The sequence below is a fragment of the Heteronotia binoei genome, chromosome 3, assembly GCF_032191835.1.
Source record: "Heteronotia binoei isolate CCM8104 ecotype False Entrance Well chromosome 3, APGP_CSIRO_Hbin_v1, whole genome shotgun sequence".
Taxonomy (NCBI): domain Eukaryota; kingdom Metazoa; phylum Chordata; class Lepidosauria; order Squamata; family Gekkonidae; genus Heteronotia; species Heteronotia binoei.
This window is the reverse complement of record NC_083225.1, coordinates 807,342-820,453: the sequence shown is the minus strand read 5'-3', so window position 1 is coordinate 820,453 and position 13,112 is coordinate 807,342. Positions and strand designations below refer to the sequence as shown.

General features: G+C 47.9%; 1 protein-coding gene and 1 long non-coding RNA gene across 2 annotated transcripts in view; both read left to right on the top strand.

The window, feature by feature from the left end:
- Positions 1-1,107: 1,107 nt before the first annotated feature.
- Positions 1,108-13,112, top strand: part of LOC132568065 (adenosine kinase-like) — an 81,920-nt gene continuing 69,915 nt past the window's right edge. Inside the window, 1 exon segment of the mRNA XM_060233534.1 lies at positions 1,108-1,113. Within this exon segment, the coding sequence (XP_060089517.1) occupies positions 1,112-1,113 (2 nt within the window). The 5' untranslated portion in view covers positions 1,108-1,111.
- LOC132568879 (uncharacterized) lies at positions 6,812-7,545 on the top strand. The gene is made up of 2 exons (XR_009555220.1): positions 6,812-6,915; positions 7,271-7,545. It is a non-coding gene; the product is annotated as an uncharacterized LOC132568879 (long non-coding RNA).

The window sequence follows — 13,112 nt, the reverse complement described above, 5'->3', positions numbered from 1 at the left end:
GCACTGTCCCCTCCCTTGTTGGTAGGGTTGGGAAAGGCTGCCCTTCATAGCCATTCACGATTTGGAAAGGGGAGGCTTTGGTTGAGCTATGTAGGCTGTTGTTATAGCCATACTCAGCGAAGGGCAGCAGCTCCACCCAATTTGATTGTTGGAAATTAATGTAGCAGTGCAAGTACTGCTCTAAAAGCCCGTTCACCCTCTCCATCTGTCTGTCCGTCTGGGGGTGATAGGCTGAGCTCAGCCCCTGCTCTATCCCGGCCAATTTACAAAACTCCCACCAGAAGTTGGCAACGAACTGCGGGCCGCGGTCACTAATGACCTTCTCCGGGAATGCGTGTAGTCTAACAAGTGATCTAAAGCAGGTACAATGACTGACAAGGCCTACCCCATCCCCCTCATCAAAGACTTATTAAGCACGGTGTCTGAAGGGAAGATTTTCACCAAACTGGACTTGAGGGATGCATACTTCAGAGTGCGCATTAAAGAGGGGGATGAATGGAAGACGGCTTTTAACACCCCAATGGGACAATTTGAGTACTTTTGGACTACAGGGTGCACCAGGGGTGTTCATGAACTTTATTAATGATGTGTTGAGGGAATTCTTGTTCAAGGGGGTGGTGGTGTACCTGGATGACATCATTATTTACTCGTAGGATGAAAAATCCCATGTAAAATTGGTGCAGGAGGTACTAAGCACCCTGCTGAGACACAAGTTGTATGCAAAATTGTCAAAATGCGAGTTTCATAAGACTGAACTAGACTACCTGGGATTTCGGGTGTCCTCGAAGGCGTTGGCAATGAACCCAGCCAAAGTGCAGGCAGTATTTGGATTGGGCCCCCCCGAGGACACGTAGACAGCTCCAATAATTCCTCAGGTTCGCAAATTTCTATAGAAACTTCATAGCGGGGTTCGCCCAAATAATGCTCCCCCTTACAGAGTTGTTAAAAACTAAGGGAAAGGGGCTGGAAGCCAAGTGACTGGGGGCCCGCCTAATCTGGACGCCAAAATGCCAGGAAGCATTTGGCAAATTGAAACGGTTGTTTACGAGTGAGCCGGTCCTGAGCCACCCCAATGAGCTGCGGCCCTTCATTGTGCAATGCGACGCCTCCGATGTGGCTGTAGGAGCCATTCTCATGCAGAAAGACAAGGAGGGGAGGTTCTCTGCAGAACAAAGAAACTGGTCAGTGTGGGACATAGAGGCCTTTGCTGTCACTTTTGCTTTAAAAACCTGGTGGTCATGGTTAGAGGGGGCCAAAGTCCTGTTCGAGATTTGGACAGACCACAAAAACCTCGAAGCCCTTACCGGCAAGAGGAAACTGAGTGAGAATCAGATCAGATGGGTGGGGTTCTTCTCCAAGTTCGACTTTGTGCTGAAGCACATCCCCGGCACAAAAAATTTCTTGGCTGATGCACTATCTTGCCTGCCTCAGCACAATAGTCAACGGGAGGAAATAATAGACTCCCTAGTCCCCCCCTCACAGGTGGCCGCAGGCGTAACACAGACAAAGTAATTAGCAACTGTGACCCGCAGTTCGTTGCCAACTTCTGGCGGGAGTTTTGTAAACTAGTGGGGATGGAGCAAGGCTTGAGTTCTGCCTATCACCCCTAGACTGACGGACAGACGGAACGCGTGAACGCCCTGTTAGAACAATACCTGAGGTGCTACATAAATCACCAGCAATCGAACTGGGTGGACCTCCTCCCTTTTGCTGAGTATGGCTATCATAATAGTGTGCACAGCTCCACAAAAGCCTCCCCTTTTCAAACTGTAAGTCAGTATGAGGGTAAATCAATCCCCCTTCTACCAGGGGGAGATCCAGCCAAAGAACCCAGCTCCTTTGAGCAATGGTGGGGCACGCTGAGTAAGAGCTGGAAAGAAATCCAAGAGAATTTGGAAGCTGCCAAAGAGATGTACAAGAAACAGTATGATAAGTCCCACATACCAGCCTGGGACTTCAAGGTGGGGGATTTGGTATTTGTTTCAACAAAAAATCTGCCTTTGAATCAACCCTCAAAGAAATTGGCATACCGATATCTGGGGCCCTTTAAAATCAAGCGGGTGATAAACAAGGTCACTGTAGAACTGGAACTGCCAAAAATATTTAGTAAAGTACACCCTGTCTTTCATTGGAGTCTTCTTCGAAGGGACCCCGGTACTTCCCCTTGGCACCCTCGACAGACAGCTCCTCAACCTATCCAGATTGGGAATCAGAGTCATCATGAGGTCCAGGAGATCCTGGACTCAAAAGTCAAGCACGGGACATTGTACTACTTAATCAAATGGAAACACTTTCCTTCTAGTGAAAAAGAATGGGTGGCAGAAAAAGATGTATTAGCTCATGATTTAATTAATAAGTTTCACAGAAAGTTCCCTCAGAGACCGAGGGGGTCAGCTTGAGGGTGGCAGTATGTCAAGCTCGACTGATTCTGACCAAAGGCTGATGGGTTCCTGGCCTGTCACAAGCAGGCCTGGGTAAAATCATGATGAACCAAATGCTGCTAGTTTATTACCCTTTATTGGCCCCTCTCTGCTTTATGACTGGTAATTAATGAGAGCAAAGTAATCAGCACCTTCCCAGAGAGCCTTGTGAGGGAGGAAGAACCATCTGGTGGATACAAGGCCAAAATGTCTGATAAACACCCTGGGAATGTATCTTTGTGGCTATGTGTGAATGCTCCCCTGCTTCCCCTCCCCGTAGGAATCCTTTTGAAGGGTACCTTAAAACTTATGTATCAATGTATTGGTTTCATTCTTCTCAAGCTAAGGCTTGAGCCAGAGTAATGGTCTATCAATAAACATAGTATTTGTAGCAACTTTGACTCGTCATTGAATCCGTCTACTTGACAAGTGTGTGTGTGTGGGGGGGAAATCTGACTCCTGGCCTTGGACGGGTCTGGAGCTTAGATGTGACACTGGATGCTGCTTTATCAGTGAAAGCCCAGGTCACAAAGGCTTCCAAATCTGCTTTCCCCCATCTGTGACAGGTCCAGCAGCTCGCTCCCTAGCTTTCTTCCTGCTACTCGGCCACAGTGATCCACATAACAGTCATTTCCAGAAGAGACTATTGTAATTTCCTCTAAATTAGAGTAATTTGCTCTAGAGACTATTGTAATTTGCTCGGAAGTCTAGTGCAGAACACAGCAACACGCCTGCTGGCAATGGTGTCTTTCCAGGCTCATATCCAGTCAGTTCTCTGTGGCTTGCACTGGCTGCTGGTGGAGTTCCAAGTCGGGTTCAAAGTTTTGGTTTTTCCCTTTAAGGCCCTGAATGGTCAGGGACCAACATACCTACTGGACTGCCTCTCCGCACATGTTCCTTGGAGGCCCATAAGATCAGTTGATCAGTGTCGACTGGTAGTCCACAGTCCAAAGATGGCAGTCTAGGGTCAGGGCCTTTTTGGCTGTGGCACCTACCTGGTGGAATGAGCTCCCTATAGAAATTAGGGCCTTCCTGGATCTACTGCAGTTCCGCAGGGCCTGTAAGATGGAGCTCTTTCGACAGGTTTTTCACTGAGATCTAGACATCTGGCTTTACCTGCCCTTCCTGCCCCACCTGCTGTATATTGACTTGACCTGTCATTATTGCTTATTGTCTGGAACATCTGTGCTATTGATCACTATCAGCAGTTTTGAGAAGAGCTACGGAACATAGCCATCTTGGGTCAACTAATTCAGTGCAGGATTAAACCTTGTGGAGGCCCCTAGACAGTCAAAATCTTGGGGGCCCCTTGCAAATTAACTCAGAGTCGGAGTGTCCACCCCACCACCTGTGGCCCCCGCTGCAGCCTGCAGGCACTTTCCCAAAAGCCCCTTTGAGAAGGCTGTGGGGGAGAAACAAACTTGCCAATGAGGGCAGCAACAGCTGCACCTGGCAAGCTGGGCAAAGAGCGGCTCAGTTGCTGGCTGCATGTGCAGGCTGGGAGGGCTGCAAGCAGGGGGGAAACCGGGGGCAGGGAGCCAGCCCAGGGCCCCTAAATGTGTGGGGGCTCATAGGCCAGTGCCTACTTGGCCTAATTGTTAATCTGGCCCAAAACTAATTGCTCAATTGTATTTTTATTTGTTGGTTTTAAGAATTTTAATTGAATGAACGTGTCGATTTTTATGTTGTTACCTGCACTGATGGGCAGGATATAAATCCCATAAATAAAATAAAAATAAATAAATTATGGAGTCCCTCCCCCCCATTACCTCTCTCCACCCTGACTGTTTTTGTCAAGTTTTTGGAAACTGTAGAGCAAGGGTGTCAAACAGGCGGCCAGGGGCCAAATCAGGCCCCTGAGCAACTATCTCTCATCTGCTTCCTTCTCCCTCTCTCTTGCTTCCTTCTGCATAACAGCTTGCTTTGCATGGGAGCTACAGAGCAAAACCTCTATTTTCTCCATTGGCTGAGGCTCCTCCCCCTCCTGGTCCCCTGGGGAGGGAGGGAGGGAGCCAGAGCTGCCTTTGCCCAGTTCCCTGGGTCCCATGGGATAAATACAAAGAAAGCACCTTTCAGACCAACAAGTGCTAATGTTTTTAAAGTATGTTTTGTTTTAAGGGTTTGTTTTTTTTTAAAAAAAAATATGTTTGTCTGTGTCCTTTAAAAATGTTATCTCTCTGTTACCCAATCTTAAATGGGTACACAAATGGCCTGGTCCAACATGGCCTGGCCCAACAAGGTCTCATGTCAGATTTGGCCCTCATAACAAATGAGTTTGACACCCTTGCTGTAGAGGGTCACTTTACTCTCCTGTATCTTTTTTCTGCTCATGCCCCCTTTCTACATTGTGGAGGCAATCGTCTGCTGTGGAGGGGTCATTTAATAAAAAAAGAGGTGTCAGAGCTCCTTAGCACAATCATTTGCATAACGCCCCAGACATCACCAGAAGGTATACGAAATAATATCAGCCAGGGGTTACTTTGTAGAAAAATAGGTGGTGGAGCTCATCCAGGGATTGTTATGCAGCTGCACCTACTATTCAATGGACAAGGAGGTGAAACTCTCAGAAAAGTTCAGGAGTTCTGCTCCTGTGAGCTCCCACTGAATCCGAGGCCTGGCAGCAGCTCAGCACCTACCTTAAAAAGCTTCTTGAATTAGAATTGTCCTAAGAAAACCTTATTCCCCTCATGCTTTTAGAATTGCTTTCTCCTTTGTGGCCACAGTGGTATGATGAAGATTTCCATCTCTCTGCTTTATATGTTTGGGTTATCTAGGGTTGCCAAGTCCAATTCATGAAATATCTGGGGACTTTGGGGGTGGAGCCAGGAGACTTTGGGGTGGAGCCAGGAGCAAGGGTGTGACAAGCATAATTGAACTCCAAGGGAGTTCTGGCCATCACATTTAAAGGGACAGCACACCTTTTTAAATGCATTCCTTCCATAGGAAATAATGAAGGATAGGGGCACCATCTTTTGGGGCTCATAGAATTGGACCCCCTGATCCAAACGTTTTGAAACTTAGGGAGTATATTGGGAGAGCCACTGGATGCTATACTGAAAAATCTGGTGCCTCTACCTCAAAAACAAGGCCCCCAGAGCCCCAAATACAAGCAGATCAATTCTCCATTATTTTCTATGGGAATAAGCCTCCTTAGGGAATCATGAGTTCCCAGCAGATATTTCCTTCCCCTCCCCCCACTTTCTGATTATCCTGAAGCGAGGGGAGGGCCTCCAAACCGGGGGATCCCCTGCCCCCACCTGGGGATTGGCAACCCTAGGGTTATCTTTCCTTTGTGTGTGTGTGGGGGGGGGGGGGGGAAATATTAGAAAGTCTATCAAATCTTAAGAGTTCAGCATCATTCTCACAGGGGGTTTGAACAATGGGGCCCCGAAGCAACTTTTTTTGGGGGGAGGGGGAAGTAAGAAAGAAAGCACAGAATAAAATTTAGAGCTTCTGGAGCTCTGCTCCTGTGCGCTCCTGCCCAAACTGAGGCTTGGGTGCTGGGCACTTCCACTCATGCAAGACCAATATCTTTTAAGGAGCCACAGAGTGCCAACCAGAGCAGAGCCTGGTACAGGAACCCTGCCAGAGTTTCGTGTGAAATGGTTCATATGTTCCTTGGGCAGACACATTCAGGATCTTATTTGGTTAAAAGCAACTTTGAAATCTCCTAAAGGGAGCCTAATTTTATTTTCCCCGTCAGTCTTTAGCCTCATCCAGCGCCTCATAGCGGAGCTGGTTTCAGAGGGCAGCCATGCGGTAGAACAGCTTGATTCATGTTGCACCTTAGATGCGGGAATGCCAGCTTCAGGTTGGGAAATAACTGGAGATTCAAGGTTGGAACCTGAGGAGGGCTGGGTTTGGGAAGGGAAAGGGACTTTAAAGGGGTATCATGCCACTATGTCCACATTCCAGAGCAGCCATTTTCTCTGCCCCTTGGAGATCAGTTGTAATCAGGGCTTTTTTTGTAGCAGGAACTCCTTTGCATATTAGGCCATGCCAGGCCTCAGATTCAGTGGGAGCTCACAGGAGCACAGCTCCTGAACCTTTCTGAGAGTTCCACCTCCTCCTTCTGAGAGTTACACCTCCTTGTCCATTGAATAGTATGTGCAACTGCATAACAATCCCTGGATGAGCTCCACCACCTATTTTTCTACAAAATGACTCCTGGGCCATGCCCACCTGATGTAGCCAATTCTCCTGGAGCTTACAGTATATACAAGTTACATTTTTCCAATCCTTATTATATTAAGGAGGTTCAAAAACTTCTCTTGCAAAAAGAATCCTTTTTCATACATAAATTTAGAATTATGGTTCCTTATAGTCTTAATGCAGCCATGGATCTTTCCCCTTTTCTTTAAATCATTAGTTCACTTTAAGCCTTTGCAGCTGGAACTGCTTAACTAGATCAAGTGGCTTTTGCTGCAATGAGATCCAACAGTGCCATTTCTAAGTAATTGACCAGCAACTTGGCGTTTAGTTCTTGGAGCACTGGGTAGGCTTATAAGCCTGATATTACCTTATAAGAATTAATTTTGTAATATAGTTTTTTATGGATTTCATGACTTGAAGAAGGGCATCATTCTTAAAAGCATACTGTTTTTATTTAGTTCCAAGCTTGAATTACCACTTTGCGGCTACAGCCGCTTAAGAGAACTGTTACCTTGGATATTGACATGCATTTTGAATGTATTGAGTTGTGTATGAGTTGAGCATACTTTGATGCCATCTTTTATGTTATTTTCTATATGTTTCTCTTATATTTATGATTATCTTTGATTTTATACAGAGTAATTTATTGTATACAATTAATTTTTCATAATTATTGATGCATATTTTTTTATATCCAGTTCCAGAAAATGTAATTTTTGTCAGAAGAAGAGTTGCCATCAAAACATGACTTTACTGGAATCGTGTCACAGCACTACAAATTCTGGATTTATGAACTTTGGTACCTTGGTTTAATATGGACCTTTTGGTCTGTCTTAGTGGACCATTTAATTTTGATTATGAGCTGATGTATAAAAATTGATTTTGTACATCTTTTTCAGTCATCTAATGTATGTTCATAAAAAGTATTAGCAATTGCTTGACTCTATGATATAAATGGTTATTTAGAAGCATATTCAACCAGCTTTATTGTTAATGATATTTGTGTTTCTCAAGCACAGTTATCTCCTAGTCTGCAATCTTCCGTGTTTTTTCCTCTCTTTGTTTTGTCTATACCTCCTGGACGTTAGCAAGAGAATTATAACTGGACAAATTACAAATGAACTTCTCCAGAAAACTGTGCTTCAGAAAATTATGCCGTTAAATGCTGTCCATGTTGAGAGTGAATTGAATTGTAGTCTACCTTTTTGGAAAAAAACAGGAATGGGAAACAGGTATACATGTCAATGTATCTGTTAGAGACTATACAACATATCCATTATATGCAGGCCCTGAATTCAGCAGAAGCTCACAGGAACATAGCTGCTGAACCTTTCTGAGGGTTCCCCCTCTTCCTCCCCAACTACCTTGTCCATTGAATTGTAGGTGCAGCTGCATAACAATCCCTGGATTAGGAGAGCGGGCAGCCTGCCAGCCATCAGGGGCTTTGCCACACCCCCAGCAGCCCTCATTAACCCCTGGAGAAGCCCACACCACCCTTTCTCCACTTCTTATGTGATTTTTGGGTGGTGGGTGGCTTGCTGGTCTTTTGACGGTGGAGCGGGGGCAGCCAAGGAGAGCCGCAGGTGAGTGAGGCCTGCTTGGGCTGGCTGGATCTCTAGCCAGACCAAGCAGGTCTCACTTGCCTGGGACTCTCCTTGATTGCATCAGGTTGCTTTTGACTAGTGGGGGGCAGGATATGCTAATAAGCTCCCCCACCTATTTTTCTACAAAACCACCCCTCATGATATGTGCTTTAGTTCTAAAATGGAATGAGGAGCTGCACACAAGACTTCATTGAGCACTTTATTAAATTTCATAGGACAAGCACAAGCACTTTATAGCAGCATCTTGAACCTTCATTGCAATTTGAGAAATCATCAGCATCAGTCTGAGATATTTCCAAAGACTACATGGACTGTGGTCTGGATGGTGAATATTCTTTTGAATGTTTTCAAGTCACCGATGAATTACGTCTTTATTGTGGTAATGGACTTTAAGACAGGCATATTTGACATTGGACTATTTCATTTTCATTTCATTTCATTTTATTTAGTTTGTATCCCGCCCTTCCCACCAAAGTGGCTCACAACACAAAAGTTCTAACATAGGATTAAGTTTTAAAATACATCAATTTACAACATTTAAACAATAAACTTAATATTTAGACTTAAAAAAAAAAAATTCTTAGCTTATTAATTAGGATGGGGGTGGGAGGGATTATTTATTAATAAGTTTAGGAACTAATGAATGCATATGAATTCAAACTAATTGGTTGTAAGGTAGATTGGGAGGGTTAACTAAATTAATTAATTTAAGACATGAGTAGTGGGTTTACTAGCCGGGAACCGGAGGGGCTATGGTGAGGAGGGTAAATTGAACGGCAGGTGCAAACAAATCGGGGAGTGATACCGGTGAGTTTACCTTGGGTTCATCTTGGGTTGGTGCAGATGCTCGGCCAGGAGATTCCAGTGCTCCTGGGGAGGGGAAGATATGACGGTGGGAATAGACAGAAATATAAGGGAAGGAGACAGAGACAAAATGGCGCTCGGCCACCTTCCAGTCTACTTCCCATCCCAATGGTAACAGGTAGTGGGACCAAGAGGAAATGCTCGCCTCTGTCATTGGTGTTATGTAATGCCAGGTCCATAAATAATAAGACCGCAACCCTTAGGGAGTTCCTGCTACGGCAGAACATGGACCTGGCTTGCGTGACCGAGACCTGGGTGAGGGACGGGGAGACAGTAGCTCTCTCCCAGATGTCCCCCCCAGGATACTCGGTCTTTCACCAATCACGGATGAGCGGGCGGGGGGGAGGGGTAGCATTACTCATACGGGAGGATTACTCCTTTCGGGCTCTCCCGGACCCAAAGATTGACGGGATTGAATGCACCGGTCTGGCATGGGATGTCGGAGAGGGGTTGGCAGTTTGGCTGGTGTACCGTCCGCCCAACGCACCAGCTAACGCCTTACCATCACTATTGGAGGCAGTGGCGGGCTGGGCGTTGGAGTACCCGAGGCTTATGGTCCTGGGTGACTTCAACGTCCATGCTGACGACACGGCCTCCATTCAGGCGATGGACCTAGTGTCGTCCATGGCGACACTGGGACTCTCTCAATTTGTCACGACTCCCACGCATCAGGCCGGGCACACATTAGACCTGATCTTTGCAGCCGGGATTTTGGTGAACGATATCGCCGTAGAAGCGGTACCATGGTCGGATCACCTAGCCCTTAAGGCCCGTGTGGGGATGCCGCCCCAACCCTGTATGGGCGGAGAGCCTATTTTGGCTCGCCCTCGGGGCCTGATGGACCCGGAACGGTTCCAAACGGCCCTGAGGGATCCCTGGCCCACTGGCAATTCCCTCGATGACCTGGTGGAAATATGGCAGGGCCAGCTATCCAGGGCTATCGACGAAATTGCACCCCGGCGCCCTCTGCGCCCTCGTATGAAGCTGGCTCCATGGTACACCTTGGAGTTGCGCCAGCTGAAACAAGGGCTCAGACGACTAGAGAGGCAATGGAGGCATACTCGGGACGAAGCAACGAGAACATCCTATAGAACGTTTATGAAGTCTTATGAGATGGCAGTCAAGGCTGCAAAGAAAGATTACTTTGCAACCAAGATTGCATCTGCAAATTCGCGCCCAGCACAATTATTTAGAATAATTGGGGATCTTACAACGCTGCCACAAGGCAAACCAAATGTTAGAGAATTAGAAATAGGCTGCGAGGCATTTGCGAAATATTTTGCAGATAAAATCTCGCTGCTCCGCCAAGACCTGCCTACCACATTAGATACAGTGAGTGAAATTGAGGCTCCGTGCCTGTCTTCGGGTTTAGTGCTGGACCACTTCGACCCACTCAGCCTGGAGGAAGTCGACAGAATCCTCTCTGCTGCTCGCCCGACAACATGTGATCTGGACCCTTGCCCCTCTTGGCTGATTAAATCCTGCCAAGGGGAGCTTAGATGTCCTTTACGGGACATCATAAATAGATCCCTTTTAGAGGGGCATTTTCCAACACCTCTGAAAGAGGCTTTGGTCCGCCCTCTCCTGAAAAAAGTTACAGCAGACCCGGCTGAATTGGCGAATTACCGACCGGTGTCCAATTTACCGTTTTTAGGTAAAATTATTGAGAGGGCCGTGGCGCAGCAGCTACAGGGGTTTCTGGATGATGCTTCTGTCCTAGACCCATGTCAGTCTGGTTTCCGGCCGGGCCATGGGACGGAGACGGTGCTGGTCGCCTTAGTGGATGACCTCCAACGGCAACTGGATCGGGGCGGCGTTGCGGTACTGATGTTGTTAGACCTGTCGGCTGCATTTGATACAGTCGACCATCGGTTACTGACGCGCCGCCTCGCCGACATTGGGGTTGAGGGGTCGGCCTTGCAGTGGCTTTCCTCCTTTCTCCTAGGTCGGGGACAGAGGGTGGCTATCGGGAGCGAGCGGTCCCGGAGGCGCACACTGGATTGTGGGGTGCCTCAGGGAGCAGTTCTCTCCCCGATGTTGTTTAACATCTATATGCGCCCCCTTGCCCAGATTGCCCGGCGGTTTGGGCTGGGTTGCCATCAATATGCAGATGACACCCAGCTCTATCTACTAATGGATGGCTGGCCCGACTCCGCCCCAGGGAACCTCGACCGGGCATTACAGGCTGTTGCGACATGGCTCAGGCTGAGTGGGCTGAAGTTGAATCCAGCGAAGACAGAGGTCCTATGCGTGGGTCGCGGCGCTCTGGGAAGGGAAATAGCTCTCCCGACCTTTGATGGTGCGCCATTGAAAGCAGCGCACCAGGTAAAGAGTCTGGGTGTTTTACTGGAGCCTTCACTATCGATGGAGGCCCAGATAGCAGCCACTGCCAAGTCAGCATTCTTCCATCTGAAGCGGGCAAGGCAGCTGGCCCCTTTCCTTGAGCGCCGGGACCTCGCAACAGTGATCCACGCAACGGTCACCTCAAGACTAGACTACTGTAATGCCCTCTACTTGGGGCTACCTCTGTGCCGGACCCGGAGATTGCAGCTAGTGCAGAACGCGGCGGCCAGGCTGTTGTTGGGACTCCCAAAACGGGAACATATACAGCCGGGGCTACGTGAACTGCACTGGCTGCCGATTATATACCGGGTCCAGTACAAAGTGTTGGTCGTTACCTTTAAAGCCTTATATGGCCGAGGACCTGTCTACCTGAGGGACCGTCTTTCCCCATACGAACCCCAGAGAGCACTGAGGTCAACCGGGAAAAACCTAATGACTGCCCCTGGGCCGAAGGAAATTAAATATCAGAGTACCAGAGCACGGGCCTTTTCGATCGCGGCCCCTACCCTGTGGAACCGACTCCCAGAGGAGGTGCGGGCCCTGCGGAACCTTGAACAGTTCCGCAGGGCCTGCAAGACCACCCTTTTTAAATTAGCATACTCGGACTGCTAGGAAAAACGGTAACCAAGGGTCCGCCAATGCGGTCTAAAGATCTATACCGCATCACAACTGTATTACTGGATTGGTTTTAAGTTAATATTTTAATGTTTTATTGCTCTATATTGTAATTTTAAGGTTTTACTTGTTATTGTATGATTGTAGAATGTTGTTAGCCGCCCTGAGCCTGCCGTAGTGGGGGAGGGCGGGATATAAATGAAATAAATAAATAATAAACCTGTAAAAACAGTAAAACAGTAAAACCATCTACCAAAGTACTATACTACAGCCTTCTATTCGAAATTTTCAAGTACCAATCAGTTGTATGCCAACCAGAAGAGGGCTGTCTTACAGGCCTTGCAGAACTGCCCAAGGTCCCGCAAGGCCCTCACCTCTTCTGGTAGCTGGTTCCACCAGCAAGGGGCTGTGATTGAAAAGGCCCTGTCTCTAGTCGGCTTAAGTCGGGCCTCCTTTGGCCTGGGGATTGCAAGCAGGTTTTGAGAACGATCTCAACACTCTCTGGGGAACATATGGGGAGAGGTAGGCAGGTCCTAGGCCATATAGGGCTTTAAAGGTAATAACCAGCACCTTGTAACAAACCTGGTATATTATTGGCAGCCAGTGCAGTCCCCGGAGCCCCAGCTGGATGTGCTCCCATCTAGGAAGCCCTAATAGCAGCCGGGCAGTGGCATTCTGCACTAGCTGCAACTTCCTGGTTTGGCATAGGGGCAGCCCCATGTAGAGGGCATTACAGTAGTCCAACCTCGAGGTGACCGTTGCGTGGATCACCATTGCCAGATCGTCATGCTCCAGGAAAAGGGCCAGCTGCCTCGCCCGCCTAAGATGAAAGAATGCAGACTTGGCAGTGGCTGCTACTTGAGCCTCCATTGTCAAGGAAGGCTCCAATAGTACCCCTAAGCTCCTGACCTTGTGCGCCGTTGTCAGTGGCACACCGTCAAAGGCTGGTAAGGGGAATTCCCTTCCCGGGCCACAACGACCCAGGCAAAGGACCTCTGTCTTGGCTGGGTTTAGCTTCAATCCACTCAGTCTGAGCCATTTAGCCACGGCTTGCAACACCAGGTCCAGGTTTTCTGGGACACAGGCAGGCTGGTCATCCATAAGTAGATAGAGC